The sequence below is a fragment of the Pelodiscus sinensis genome, chromosome 28, assembly GCF_049634645.1.
Source record: "Pelodiscus sinensis isolate JC-2024 chromosome 28, ASM4963464v1, whole genome shotgun sequence".
NCBI lineage: Eukaryota > Metazoa > Chordata > Testudines > Trionychidae > Pelodiscus > Pelodiscus sinensis.
In genome coordinates, this window is record NC_134738.1 from 1,275,965 (window position 1) to 1,291,383 (window position 15,419).

At 49.3% G+C, this 15,419-nt stretch overlaps 1 protein-coding gene across 2 annotated transcripts in view; it reads right to left on the reverse strand.

The window, feature by feature from the left end:
• Window positions 1–10,019: 10,019 nt before the first annotated feature.
• GFPT1 (glutamine--fructose-6-phosphate transaminase 1) overlaps window positions 10,020–15,419 on the reverse strand; it is a 63,691-nt gene continuing 58,291 nt past the window's right edge. For both annotated transcript variants that reach the window (XM_075910966.1, XM_075910965.1), the window contains one exon: window positions 10,020–15,065. In XM_075910966.1, coding sequence (XP_075767081.1) covers window positions 15,021–15,065 — 45 coding nt within the window. In that variant the 3' untranslated portion in view covers window positions 10,020–15,020. The remainder of the gene's footprint in view (window positions 15,066–15,419) is intronic.

A 15,419-nucleotide genomic window follows, 5' to 3' on the forward strand; every position in this document is an offset into this window, starting at 1 on the left:
GGTGGTTGTGAGTGGCAGCCGTGGAGACAGCTGCCATTTCTGGGGGGCTGAAGTGCATTCAGTTATGGGGCTGTGCACCATGCAGTCCTGCGGGCAGGGGTGGGACTGACAGGGCTTTGTGACTCCCGTCCCTAACGCCGCCTGTTAACTAAAGCGCGCGTGTCCACACGTATCTGAGGCACCAAGCCCAGCCGCTAGAGCTGGGGGAAAAGAAATAAAAATTCAAATGTGGAATCCTTTTCTATAAGGGAACGAGGGGGGAGAAATCCTGGGTTCTAGTCCATGTGATCCTCCTTGAAGTCTTTAAACCAGGATCTGAGGACTTCAGTCACTCAGCCAGAGGTTAGGGGTCTATTGCAGGAGCGGATGGAGGAGGATCAGTGACCGGAAACATGCAGGAGCTCAGACCAGGTGATCGTGGTGGTCCCTGCTGGCCTTAAAGTCTGAGTCTAACACTGCCAAGTTTCTTCCCTGCCTGTCACTCAGTTTCAACATCTGTAAAAGGGGTGATCCTGCTTTTTCTAAAGCCCCAACGTCACAGTAATCTTTTCATTCCCTTCTCACAAGGACCAAGAAGTTAAGATTCACCTCTAGTTTAATTCTGAAGGGTTTCTTTTCCGTGTGCAAAGAGCAGACCCACACATGGAATCAAAAAGGATTTATTTTTATAACAATGATCCATGAACCTCTAGTTATCCACGGAGTCCTGGCTGCTGTGCTGAGAACTTGCTGGTCACATATTCAAATGGCTTTGGCTCTTCTTTGTTTCCAGCTGTTGCATTAAATTTTGAATGCATTCCTTTCCTTATTACATTTCCATAGACATATTGGCTGTACTTGCCAGTTGTGAATGTTATGCTTCCAAATGGAAGGTGCGGTGTCATAATATAGTGAATTTTTCTTAAAGAATGTTTTATACACTCACATGCACACAGCCATAGGCCCAACCGGCTTATGTTCCAGCTTTGTCTCTCTTGTTTACCAGGGAATATACACAGTGACAGCTACATATAAATTACAGAAGGTTTATGGTAGACAATCACCCTATTAAATTGTGGTTCACACTGTGGCAAAGTTTGAGAGCTCCTGATTTGCTTTTTAGAATAAGGGAAAGAAATGTGATAAGAGCAAGCATAGTACATGTACCGCTTCTTGCTTTGGAGTGGGGCAGGGAAAATTGCTGAGGTGTCTCCACACAAGCAGAACATAGAGCATTGCACTAAACCATTTCATTGACTCCAGAGGTATCTTGGAGGTGGTAGTGCCCTGTGTTATGAAGGTGGTCAGACTAGATGATCTAGCCTCAAACACTGACGTGAATCCAGGCCCCTTGAGTCCCATTCCTAACTCCGCTACTGCCCATCTGGATGACTTTGGGCAAGTCACTTTGCTAACTTGTGCTTCAGTTTCCCCATCTGTACTATGGGCACAGTGAGGCTGACTTCCTTTTGCAAAGTGCTTTGAGATCCACAAATGCTAAGCTCTGCATAAGTGCTAGGGATTATTTATAGCTGCACTCATTGCAGCTCCGTGCATGAAAATCTATTTGGTGGTGGGTTCTGTGACTTTGGCTGGGGTTCCATTACTAAGTCAAGTTACTATTCGCTGCGCAACCCAACAGCCCCGGCTTGAGGCAGTTGTGTCTCTTCTGATGCCGGCACAGTGTGTGCTGTGCCCTTTCTCCGCCCCGTTGAAACCCTGAGGCACTCAGAGAGCGGAGCTGGTGGGATTCACACAATTGCTAGGTCGCTTCATGTCCACCACACTAGTCTGTGCAGCAGCCGGAATGAACCAGCTTCGCCCGTGTACACCAGTGCTGTCGAGCTGAAACGGACACGGTATGTTCGGGGAAGGGCCATGTGAGATAGGCGCCCAGGTCGGGGCTTGTGACCCTGAGGACCCAGCAGGGGCTGGGCAGGTGCAGGTCATTAGGGATTTTCCTAGAGAGACTGGATGTAACGTATCAGGAGCCGAAGCACGGTCAGAGACGTAGGGAAGGGTGCTGGGAAGAGAAGAACCTTCAGAGCTTGGTGTTCGACTCGGTTCTACATGCTGGATGGCGCAGCCCACAAGACCTTCTCCCCTCGCAGGCCTTACCTGATGTTCAGAGTCTGAGAAGTTGAGCAAACACCCTTCTTCCCCCTGCAGGTTTGGGTCCCTAATTTCTTTGTGACTGGACAGCCAGGCGCCAGGATATGCTGCCGGACTGGAGTTTATTGGCATGGCTGAGATCTAGTGCCTGCCACGCTCGTTCGGCTCAGTAACGCCTTCGCTTCCCTTGCCCTGACTGGCAATGCCCCAGAAATGGACTTTCTTGACTTGATTCATTCCTCGTGCTGTGCTCGTCCCTAGGCCCTGCTTGGCTAAGTTCTAATTGGCAGCAGGCAAAACAAACACCCTCCACGCTCTCCATTCATCACAGAATCCCAGGGCTGGAAGAGCCCTCAGGAGTTATCGAGTCCAGCCCCCTGCCCAAAGCAGGACCGACCCCAACTCAACCATCCCAGCCAGGGCTTTGTCCAGCCAGGACTTACACACCTCTAGGGATGGAGACTCCACCCCCTCCCTAGGGAACCCATCCCAGTGCTTCCCCACCCGCCTAGGGAAATAGCTTTTCCTAATATCCAACCTGGACCTCCCCCACTGCAACTTGAAGCCACTGTTCTTTGTTCTGCATCTGTCACCACTGAGAACAGCCTCTCTCCAGCCTCTTTGGAACCTCCCTTCAGGAAGTTGAAAACTGCTATCAAATCCCCCCCCCCCCCCCAGTCTTCTCTTCTGCAGACTAAATAAGCCCAAATCCCTCAACTTCTCTTCATAAGTCATGTGCTCCAGCCTCCTACTCATTTTGGTCGCCCTCCGCTGGACCCTCTCCTGTGCGTCCACATCCCTTCTGTAATGGAGGGGATGCAGTACTCCAGATGTGGCCTCCCCAGTGCTGAATAAAGGGGAATAATCACTTCCATAGATCTGCTGGAAATGCTCCTTTTAATGCACCCCAATATGCCATTGGCCTTCTTGGCTACATATCCAGCTGACTCATATCCAGCTTCTCATCCACTGTGACCCCCCAGGGCCTTTTCTGCTGAACTGCTGCTTAGCCAGTTGGTCCCCTCCCGGTAGCAGTGCTTGGGATTCGTCTGTGCCAAGGGCAGGGCTCTGCACTTGTCCTTGTTGAATCTCATCAGATTTCTTTTGGCCCAATCCTCCAATTTGTCCAGGTCACTCTGGCCCCTATCTCTGCCCTCTACCTCAACCTATCTACCTCTCCCCACAGCTTTGTGTCATCTTCAAACCTCTGAGGGTGTAATGCAATCCATCCCCTCATCCAAGTCATTAATAAAGATGTTGAACAAACCCAGCCCTAGAACCAACCCTTAGGCACTCTGCTTGCAACCGACCACCAACCTGACATCGAGCCATTGATCACTACCCGCTGGACCCGACAATCTAGCCAGCTTTCTATCCACCTTACAGTCCATTTATCCAACCCATCCTCATTTAACTTGCTGGCGAGAATACTGTGTGAGACCGTGTCAAAAGCTTTGCTAGGTATCTCACATCCACTGATTTCCCCATGTCCACCGAGCCAGTTACCTCATCATAAAAGGCAATGAGGTTGGTCAGGCTTGACTTGCCTTTGGTGTATCCATATGCTTTGTTACCCTCTCCAATGTGTCCACTTCCTTTCAGTAATGAGGGGGCCCAGAATACCCCTTACCAAAGTGATTAGTGAGCAAAGCCCCCCATTTGGCCTTGTGAGTCAAGCAGTTCATGACTGTGGGAACTTTTGTTGAGGTGAGGTTGGAATTTACACGGCTTTTAGCAATTCCTGGCAAGGCACTGTCCCTCCCCTTCCCCAGTCCTATAGAAACAGCTGAAATTCCACCAGGGCACAGCTGGCTGGGTAGGATTAATGTTGCATTACTGCATCTGTCTGGCAAGGAATATACATGGCTTGAGCTGGCTCAAGGTTCTCTGAGCCTCTCCTACAGTGCAGGTCAGCTGGGGCTACTTGATTAAGGAACATGCCCAAAAGCATCCGTCTTCCGGAAAAGGCTTCAAAAACTGCTCTCGGGAAACTGCAAAAGGAGCATCCCTGCTGCTGAATATGAGCTGCCTGGGAACCGCCTGCCACTGCCTACAGTCGCTCTCCTGAGTCGCTAGGCATGTCCTGTCTTTGGATTTTATAGGGGCCGCACATTGTCAATCCCCTCCCCCTTTGGTTTCAGCAACCTCAAGGCATGGCACTAGCTGCAGGCTACACACACCAGTGCTTTCCCTGTGGCTCGCAGAGCACACTGCTGCTCAGGTATCGCCTTAGGAGGACACGCATGAGTTCAGAGCTCCCAGGTCGTTGTGGGGCTTGTAGCAGGCACCTCACTGGGAAGCCGACGGAGCAGAGGTCATTTGTGGCCGCTCCGCCCCTCAAATAATGTTGCGGTTTTTGTCAGGAAAAGTACTTTTATTTTCCATTTTTGAGAATGGAAACTTGGTTTGTTTTCCCAGTGAAAACTGCCCCGAGCACATCCGGAAAAGGGAGCTTTTCATGACAGCCTGTTTCGTCCAAGGGGAAGGGGGGAAAAAAAGCTGCAATGAGAAACATTCCCCCCAGGCCTAGAACCCACTTCCTGGAGGGCCGTGTGTGACCAGAAGGTGATTGCACAGCAAGGCAATCTGGAATGTTACATGACAGTGGCCAGAGCGGGGGTGGAGATTGTCATGAGCTTTGCTCGGTGGCTGTGGATATTAATAGGAGAGCGAGCGGCAGGAGTCGATTGCTGCTGGCTTGTTGCCTGCTGGAGCGTGACTGGGCCGCTTTGCTTCCGAGGAAGATCAAAGATTTGGGCAGGCGAGAGGGGGGTCAAGCATCTGGCGAGGAGGATCGTCTGAGAGGCAGCCTGTGCCAAGCAAAGGGGCTAAGTTAGGACGTGTGTCCGGCGATGTTTTCCCGGCAACCGGTTCTGCAGAGTTTTAATCCCCGCCCCCGCCACAGGTCAAGTTTAAAGCCTGGTTTCCCTGTTGCCCCATCCCCAACGAAAGCTGAGTGGGTTTGCAGTCCCAGTCGAATTCTGCCCCGTGGCATGCATAGCATGGAGCAGACCCACAGCCAGACAGACCCACAGAGAGCCACGTGGCAGCCCCCTCGCCCCGAGGGCTGCCGAAGTTGGATTAAGCCCCACTTGGGAGAGGAAGCCAGGGAAAGATCAGCCTGTGCGACTGATCACTGGGGTAACAGTATAGGGTGTGTAATGCTGTCAGGACAGACCCTGCGGTGGCGGCTCACAAGAGAGGGGGCTGAGTCATGTCTCAGACAAGCTGCAGAGGAGGCGAAGCCCAGAGCTTGCTCGCCCATGGTGGGGGGCTGTCCAGGCAGAAATCACCCTAGGAACCCAAACAGGCTGCTCCCCCCACCTGGCCAGGCCCGTAATTCCGCCAAGGAGAGAGCCAGTGGCTTGTACAGAGCTGCTCCCTTGGAGGACTGTGCTACCGGTAACCGTTTCTGATGTGAACGATCGTAAGGAACTGCTCCTATAATATAAATTCTCCCTAAGTAGCGGAGTCCTGCAGAGAGCAGCTCCGTACAAACCACCGGCCTCTCTCCGCCGCTTGCTTGTGCTGTCTTCACATGCCTGGCTGAGGCACGGAGCATCAGCCCCAGTCTACACTAGGGCGTTATTTGGGAATCGCTCCCCTGATTTTGAAATAACAAGTGGAGCGTCCACACTGGCAAGCTCGTTATTCCGAAATCACAGCTCCTGCTTTCCACGAGCAGTGACATTTATTTCAAAAGCTATTGAAAGAGCGGGAGTGCGGACACGCCGGGGCCGCCATTTCCAACTAACAACTCCCCAGAGTCATTCAAAGCGAGGCGTCCCCGGGGCTCCAGGGTAGCGCATCCTGCCTCAGACTCAGCTCGAGGCTTCCCTCTAGTGTGGACACGCTCCTTTGAAATGAATATTTGGGGCATTATGTCAAAGTTAGTTAGTTCCTAGTGTAGACGCGCCCTCCGGGACCAGAGGCTGGAACTTGCCTCAGTGTTTTGCCCTGCAGCGTTGTCCTGTTTCCACAGCCAGGCCATACTGGGCAGGTGGGGGGCCATGCTGGGCGGCCGGGGGGCCCTGCAGAATATGGCCCAAGCCTCCTGAGGCGCATGCAGCAGGGGTACCGGGGCTCCCCTCTTGCCTCCAGCTGCTCCACAGCCTAATCTAGAGCAGCCTTGAGCTGGCTCCAGTTTAAACCTAAGGGACTTGCATGGAAGGTGGGAAGAGCTGCGGGGCGGGAGACTGGTGCTGCTACATCCCTCTGCTCCCAGATGATCCATCCCCAGAGGCAGCAGTGGCGTAGCTCTGCAGCATCCCCGTGACGCAGCACTGAGCGATTGCGGCCAGCAGGTGAGCTGGCTAGTGTGGGCTTGGCCCAGGAGTGCAGACTAGGCGGGGTTGGGCACTAACCAGTCACGGCCCCCTGTGCCTGGGCAGAGATGTGTTTGGCAGGGCTTCAGGAGTGGGGGGCACGTTACCGACTTGACCATTAAAACCAGCAGCTGCTAACTTAGGGAGCCAATTTTCCACCCAACAGCTGAGTAGAGGAAGGCTGCACTCCATCTGAACCGGGCAGAGCAGAGATCATGGTTTGATTGTTTCAAACACCCTTTACACCACCCTCAAGCTGTCCCTGGCCAGAGCGGTTGTACTCTCTAGCTCAGGAGTCCTGGTGGTGGAGGGGGAGAGGCTGTTCGTTTCCATTCCCCAAGCTTTGCAATGAGAAGGGCCTGACCACTGCTGCCCCCATGTGCCAGACACAGTCCCATAATCCCCGAAGCCACCTTCTTGTGGGGGGGGGGAGGGAAGAGAGCAGCACTTGGAACAGGAATGGACAGCCCCCCCCCCCAGGCTGGATTGCACAACTGCGCCAGCCTGGAATGGCTGGCTGGATAGGAGGCTGAGATCTCTGCTTTACACCTTCCTGGCCTGGCTGAACCCCACATGGAAACGGTGGCTTCTCTGTAACGGGAATCCTGACCTGAGAATTTAGCCTGGGGTTAGGGGTCTGTGACAGGAGAGGGTGGGTGAGGCTCTGTGGGCTTTAAATGGGAAAAGGTAGAAACCCCCCTGGGCTAGAGGTCCATGATGGTCCATTCCAGCCTGAGCCTGTCAATCTGAGTCTAGAACAGCCCTTGGAGAAGTACCGTGCCTGTTCTCCCTGCTCCTGTTCCACTGAAGTTACAGATCCGTGTCCCGCACCCGGCATTGCCAGATTGTCTGTTTCTGGAGAATCACAGGGACCCAGATTTTAAGGCTTGGGGCAGTCAAAGTACAAAGACACCCCACAGCACTGCCAACACAGGCTGTCCCAGGGATGGAGCTGGCCCCAGGGCCAGACTGAGGCATGGGTGAGCCGGGCAGCTGCCCAAGGTGCCAACCGATGGGGGGCGCCTAATGGCAGCTGTAAGGGGCATGCGGCATCCCTTATAGCTGCCACCAGGCGCCACGCGCCCGGCTCCCACAGCACCCTTCCCCCCACAGCTGTGGGGCCCTGCATTGGCACATGAGCCAGCAGCAGTGGCCAGGCCGGGGCGCCAAAAGGGCTCGGGCCGGCCCTGGCTGGCCCCAGTATTAGAGGCAGGATAAAGGGCCCGCTGAAGGGAGGGAGGTGGCCCGACTTCTGGAGTGGACAAGGGGCTAAGGCATTCCCCTGGGGAGTGCAGGGTGGCCACTTCAAGTCTCACCCACCCTGGGAGTGGCAACAGAGGCTACCCCAGGAATGGAGCTGGGTGAGGCTAAGAGCATGGCTATGACCAAGTGGGGATTGTATTCACTGTCTGCTTCATGTGGCTTCTACTGACCTCAGTAACCCCAGGGCTGTGTCTAGACTGGCAAGTTTTTCCGCAAAATCATCTGCTTTTGCGGAAAAACTTGCCAGCTGTCTACACTGGCCGCTTGAATTTCCGGAAAAGCACTGATGAGCTCATGTAAGATGGTCAGTGCTTTTGCGGAAGTACCATGCTGCTCCCATTCGGGCAAAAGTCTTTTTCCGAAAAACTTTTGTGCAAAAGGGCCAGTGTAGACAGCAAAGATTTGTTTTCCGCAAAAAAGCCCCGATTGCGAAAATAGCGATCGGGGCTTTTTTGCAGAAAAGCGCATCTAGATTGGCCACGGACGCTCTTCCGCAAAAAGTGTTTTTGCGGAAAAGCGTCCTGCCAATCTAAACGCGCTTTTCCGAAAATGCTTTTAACGGAAAACTTTTCCATTAAAAGCATTTCCAGAAAATCATGCCAGTGTAGACGTAGCCTAGGTGTTTGCCTGGTCACTGCTCTATCTAGATCAGCAGTTCCCACTGCTGGTTGCCAGGCTGCGGCAGCTCTGGGAGCTCAAGCCACCTTTTCCAAGCGGTTCTCCTCTAGCAGCCACGGTGGCGCCTCCCTCCTTCTGGGCTTGGAGAGGGAGGTGGGTGTGATGGAGAGGGGCACACACACTGCCAGTGCCTTTTCCCCCTGCCTGTGCAGCCATTTTCACCAGTGGCGGCAGAAGGCGCCTCCCCAGGGCTCCGATTCCCGCTCTCCCCCACCCACACAGCATCTCCCTCCCTTCTCCCCCCCCCCATGACAGCTGGTCGGGGCTGCGTGCTCCCCCACCCACCCATGGAGGTGCAAGACACACTTGGGGAGGGAGGAGGCATGAGGGAGGGCTGCTCTCCCTGCTCACACGGCAGTAATGGTCACGCTCCCTGGAGAGGGCAGCCTTGCTCTGGTGAGCATGGGGGTGGGGTGGGGCAAAGGGGTGATGCATGAGGCAATGGTGGGGTCATGGGGCAAGAGGGTGTTGGCATAGACTGTAGGGATCAGAGGTTAAGGGTCAAAGGGCAGAGGGCACAGGAGTGGGGGTCAAAGGGTGTTAGGCACTGGGGAGCTAGGGGCTGGATTGGGGCTAGGCAGCCTTGTAACATTTTATTTGCATAATGAATATGAAAATATGCAAATCCAATGTTACCAGTCTGCCAAAGGTTTGTGAATGGCGTTGCCAGTCCCCGATCTAGATGGGGTTAGGGATTCGGGTGTGACGCACGGAGCGAATGCTGCCCAGCAGGTGGGCAATGGTTGCCATCACCTGAGCCTGGGAGGGGCCGTGACCAGAGGCACTTTGTGACACCTTGTGCCCAGGAAGCTAGACAAAGGGGGAGGCAGGTTGCCTGAAGGCTGGGAGCGGTTGCTGAGTCTGTGGGTCTCTCTCTCAGGGGGCCTGGAGCAGGATGGGGGAACAGGGCCCTTCCCCCCGAGATGGATGGACTGACTGCTCCTGGTTCCTGTGCTGCGCAGCAGCCGTGAATCAACAAACCTTCTGTTCTACCTGCCGGCCGAGGGTCACATCTGGCTGCAGATGGGGGTGCCAGGCCTGGGGGCTCCCCACACCTCGGTGACAGGGTAGGATTCAATCGGCATCAGCCACTTCTGGGAAGCTTTGTAAACAGCAGCAAAATGTGCCCCCAAACTTCTACTGTTACATCCCCTGGAATCCATTCAATTGTTGGGCATCTGCAACGCAGGCTTTTAAATCTAGATCACAATAGGGATAACGAGCATGGCTAGATTAGAAGGGATACGAATGCTCACGGAGCATTTCAGGAGATGAACCCATCAGTAAGCAACATGGTGCAGCAGGAAGTTTTCATAGGGTAGGCTGTTCTGTAATTGGCCATTGCAGAGTTTTACTCCCACCTGGAGCGCTGAGTTCAGGGGCAAGATGAAGTATGGTAACTGCTACACACATGGACGCTGCAGATCAAGGTAATTCCTGGCATCCTGGTGGCCTGGGGGGGAAGCTGGATTCCTAAATCAGTACTGGGAACCTTAGGCTCCAGTCAGATCTTCAATCATGCAATGAATATTCTGCTTCACTTAACATTTTTACAGACTAATGCTCCTTCAACTAATGTGTTAGTGCAGATCTTTTTAGCAATAAAAAAAATCTGATGCGATGGAAATGAAGATGGATTTAACTAAAGATGACATCTCTCTGTTTCACGTTGGGCACTTCGTTTTATTCCAAGGTGACACACAAAAAGTAAGAAAAAGACAAAACCCAAATTATAAAATACTACACAACACCATAAAACCTCTTCAGCAGACAGCATACAACAGAACGCAAGATACAGAGTGGTCCCCATAAACCAAGCCAGCTGATATGTACTCGCAAAAGAAACAACGTGAGAAAGGAAGAAATATTTGCCACTTCCCATTTCTATGTACACGCTCTGAAGGAGCAAAGAAAACTAAGTTGGCCTTCAATTCAGACAGACACCAACTATTTTCCCCGTGTCAGTTTTCTTGCACAGGGAGGGATCCCGTGCCTTGAGGTAAACGTCCCATGGATACTTGCCTGGACCTAACCATTTCCACAACCATTCACAGTCTGTTTTAGCATGGCTTGCTTTGTTCCCTGACCCCTTTGTCTTCCATTCTGAGGGCTGCCTGGGGTCTAGCGGACAAGCAGGTAACTTCGGGAACAGGGCAGATTATTCAAGAGAAGTTCAACATCCCATCTAACGCTATCTTCAGGCACAGGCTGTGTCTACACTGCAACGCGCGGAGAAGGCAGCCCACGCAGGCGGCGCCGCACCAGCTTGAATAACGTTAATAGGGAAGCTGCAGTGACATGAGATAACGGCAGGAGGTGCACTTGGGTCCTGGGTGGGTTTGTGTAGCCATAGCTCTGTCAATCCAGGCATGCCCCCAAAGTGCTGCAATCATAGCCCTGAATGGAACACATCTCCCTTTGGTAGCACAGTAGGATGGAGCTGGGTTACAACGTGCTTCTGGAACACTCACTGACTCGGATTTTCAAACATTCCTGTGCATTTCGTCTTCCATGTTTACAGCAGTTTAAATACAAGCAGGGGAAAGGTTTTTAAAGCTGCGACTCCCCCGCCCCCTTTTGCAATTAATTACACAATTTGCCTTTTAAGTCAACCAAAGATATTTCACAGAACACACGTGCTCCCGAAGCGCATCACCATTATTTCTAGCTGGAGTTTGTTCATCTTACATTGGAAACTGTTCTTTCAGGGCAACTTCTTTATCGGTGCACAATGTAGAACAGACCAGAGTCCGGGTGCGTTGCTTTTGGGTCTTGCTGTTCAGAAAAGCTGAGGTTAATTGTTCTGCCCAAAGAATATCCGCAACATCCGTGCTTTCCTTCCAAGCAAATTACAGATCAGAACAATTTCGCCCCCACATCCAGAGGTGCTAGTTAAAACTAGGGATGTGAACGTGTACCTGTGTACATGGCTAATGAAGGCGTCTGGGCTCAATGGTTAACCCTCGGGGTTACAAGCAGCTTCCCCCTCCCTGTACTGTTGCCTCTGTATCCCCACAAGCACCTGCTCCCCATGTTGCCCCACGTCAACCTGCAATCACTGAAAAGGTCAGCAGTTACATGTTTACAAAAACAGATTTTAACATCCTTTGTTAAAACCTTCCCAACCTGGCAAATCCCATGACGTACTAAGCCGTGGGGCACGTTCCAAATGGCATGGTGCTGCTAAAATGTGATGGAGCAGTAAATGTCAAGATTTTAAACACACACAGCACCTCCTGTCTCTCTTTGATGCAACACTCTCACACTGGGTAGTGCTTCTGCTACTGTACGCCCTGGTATCAACACACCCGCCTCATGTTCCAGGAGTAAGCTACAACGAGCTCTGCTTAGCAAATACACTAACACTTCCACAGGGAAGAGCAGTGTCCTTAGAACTAGACAATTTTTCATGGAATTTCTGTAAGTTTAAAAAACACTCTGGCTTAGTTAAATTGGGAGACAGCCTTTAATTTCTTCTCTTGAAATAGCAGCAGTGGAGGAGTTATTGTTGAAGCTTTTATGCATGTAGACCAGGAGACAAGTATATGCACTAAAACAAAATATCCATCAACTGAGTAAAAATGCTTTTCAGACAAACAGTAAGGGCGGGCCTATGCATTTGATGGATGTGAGGCTCAATTTTAGGGAGAGGGCTACTGAATTTCTTTTAATATATCAGTTAGGAAGGAATTCATGTTACTGGCTCAGTAATCGAAACATTCATTTCAGAGAGCACAAGACATTTGAAAACTTCCAGCTAGCAGCAGGACAACAAACTAGTCTAGAGAGAAGAGAGGTGGGGACAGAACATTTGTTTCATCAAAATGTCAGACAGCTAGATAAAAAGCAAGATGAGAAAATCCTCTGTACACTTGCACAGCACTGGGATGTCAATTGGCAGTAACGCAATGCTTTAAGGATATCATACCAGAATCATTCAAAAAATTATTCACAGTGAGTGTGTTCCATAACATTCTTAGATACTAAGCGGTCACATTCGTATTATGCATTGCAATATCTGATAGTCTAGTCAAAAACATTTCCAGGCTGAGTTTCGGATCTTAATGCAGTTTCCTGATTTAACCTCGTCCTCTGCAATTTACAAAATCGAGCTGAATTTAATCATTGAGGTTAATTTGCTCAATTACTAACTAATGAAAAGTCTTTGCAGTAAGTCTTACGTGACTTCATAATGAATAGGGGCTGTCCATCCTACCCTCAAACCCAGTGAGTGACTGACTTTGCCACATTTATACAATCTCACAAGGTAAAACAGCTTTGTATAGAAACTGTCAATCTACATCTCTTTAATTTAGTATCTTGTTTCTTTGGTCCTTTATACAAACATAGCTACTTTCTTTTCATAAATATTAAGCACTTGCTGTTCTCAGATTTTCTACCATGTAGCAATTCATATTTAGAATATATCTAGGATATTACTTCTTATGCCAGCAGAGAAGCAGCTGCCCTACTTCTACAATAAAAACTCATCTGTACAAGCCTAGACACAAGCAATTCTAGCTAATTTTCCACAGAGTTGATTAGGGAAAATGACCTCCAAATCAATTCCTCGCCAGGAAATCGATTGGCACAAGAGCGTACCCAGAATGCTTCCCTCTTAGGGTTTCATTTACCCTAGAATCACTGTGAACAGGGATATCAGCCTGCACATTCACCCTTTACCCGTCAGTCCTTCCAAGTTTAACAGCTAATATAAGCAGAGGCAGGTTGCCTCGGAAAGAGGGTTGGCAGGAAGAAGAGACCTGGCTGTCTTTAGCTAAGTACTTGGCTACACCAGAAAAGTTGCTTGTTCATAAATCATTGTGGGGAAGACTCCATCACCAGGTTAGGCTAAGATGTATTGGGGAATTTGCATCTACTGAAATAAGCAAATACTGTAGGAATTACATTGCTATATTTACTATTTCGTTCCTAAATACAAATTAGCAGCTGAACACAATAAATGGCCCACATCCAATGCGTTAATAACTGTACTCAAGTCTGTCATTTAAAGAAAAATCAAGTCCCCGCTTATTATTGGTTTCATGGAATGGCTTCTGGCTCTTGTTAAGATGGTAAAACTGAGCTGTGACCAGCTCCTACATTTTCGTATTGAACTGGTAAGAACTTTAAAGTATGTCCAGTCATGGTTCTTTTGAATCCACTTGAGTTTGGGCAATTGTCTTCCGAGTCAGTCTGGATTATGCAATTCAGCAACAGACTACAGAATACTCGCTCAGACAACCAAGGTCTTACCCTAATATCAGACAGTCGCTCTGGCAACAGAGCAAGTCTACAAGCTCAAAATATTACATTTTGTGAAGAAAAAAATTACTAAATATGGCTAGGTGACCTTAAGTGTGCCATTAAGAATTATAAGCTACAGGCTTCACTTTCAGTGCTGTGTTTTTTATCTACCTTCTGTGCAACTCTGGCTGTTTGAGTCCGAGAGACCATTGCTATTTAACACCATCTGCTTTTAGTCCAATGCAGGCTACTTACAGCTTTTGTGGTCTTGTGACCGAAGCTTTCTGTTTATTTCCCTAGATTTCAACTGGTCTTACTCTTGAAATCTACACCACTCTGAAGCTAGCTGCTGACACTAGCACTAAGAGAAAAAACCCAACCGAACAGCTGCAGCAATGAAAATGAAAGCCATGAATTTGTTCCCTGCAATTCTCCCAACAGTCAAACAAAGACATCAGTCCATGAAGGATATTCAGGGATGCTATCAAGTGTAGCAAGCCTACATTTAGCGCCGTCCCTGCCTTTGTGTGAGCACACATGGAATGGAGTAAGCAGGAAGGCTGAAACACACAAGGATCCTGGTTCTTAGAGCAAGTTTTTTGTTCATGTTCTAAATTACACTTGCTCACAACAGCAGCGCATTAGCAGCAGCAACATAAGCCCAGCACCTAAATTGGGATTCTCTTTAGTGTTACAGCGCTCATGTGAGAGCAACTGATTCCTCTTCCCCGGGCCTCTGAACAGTGCCAGCGTACCTTCTATTCTGGTAAACTCTCCAGAACTGGGTCAGATGCTGCTCACTTGTTCCACTGACTAAATTGCAATTACTCCTTAGTCGTTGTCTAAGAACAGATTTTGCCCCACTTGGCAGGATTGTCAGCTGCTCAGCATTTGATTTAGATAAGATCCTTTCGGAGGCTAATTTTAGGCCCGCTAACCAAATTACCTAAAAAGATGTAAAGGGAGATGCTGATTAGTCACTGGATTTTCCTTTATGTAAACAGGGAAGAATTTGATCTAAGTTCAGTATATTCATTCGTGGGCAATTACAGCTTTAATTTTAATATCATGTGGTGGCCTGCCCCTTCACTTGCTGAAGGCACTGCAGATACATCAGTGAGGTTCACTTATATCTAAATTATCTCTTTAAATTAAAAAATCCCTCCAATTGCTTTCTTTAGAAGATTACCAAGTCTTCTAGGTAACACCTGTCATGAAAATCTTATCGTTCAACAACACAAAGCTAGTGATATGGAAGCAATTTGACAATCACTAATGTAACAATTATGGTGATTTGATACACAAATGATTTAGCAAAAGAAGATTTGATCTAGGGGACTTTAAAAATTAAGGTATTCTAGTACCAAAAAAGTCTCTTCATTTACTTCCCCATGCCCTTAAGATTCAGAGGTGCTTTTACTCAACAGTTACAGATTTGGCCAGATTTCTTGGAAAATCAACCTGTAAGAGAAAAAAATGATTTTTTGTAAGCAAGACCACATATATTGTATTTTACACTTCATGAAAGGCCACTTAAGATAAGTCAATATTAAAGTTGCTGGCATCTGTTAAAAGGCTATTGTCCAAACAAGTAAATAAGTATAATGAAAAAAAACCAGTTTGCAAAATTGCTTTTCATAGGCCTCTGCTGCATAGGCTTAAACTATTTATTTACTTCAGAGAGGTTTAATACATCTATTTTAAGATGTGTAAACTGAGGCATAAAGGATTGGTCACAGTCACACAGGTATTTTTAAAGAACGGAGAAGACAAATTACTGCAAGGAACTATTCAGTCTTCCGTAGTTTAAAATAA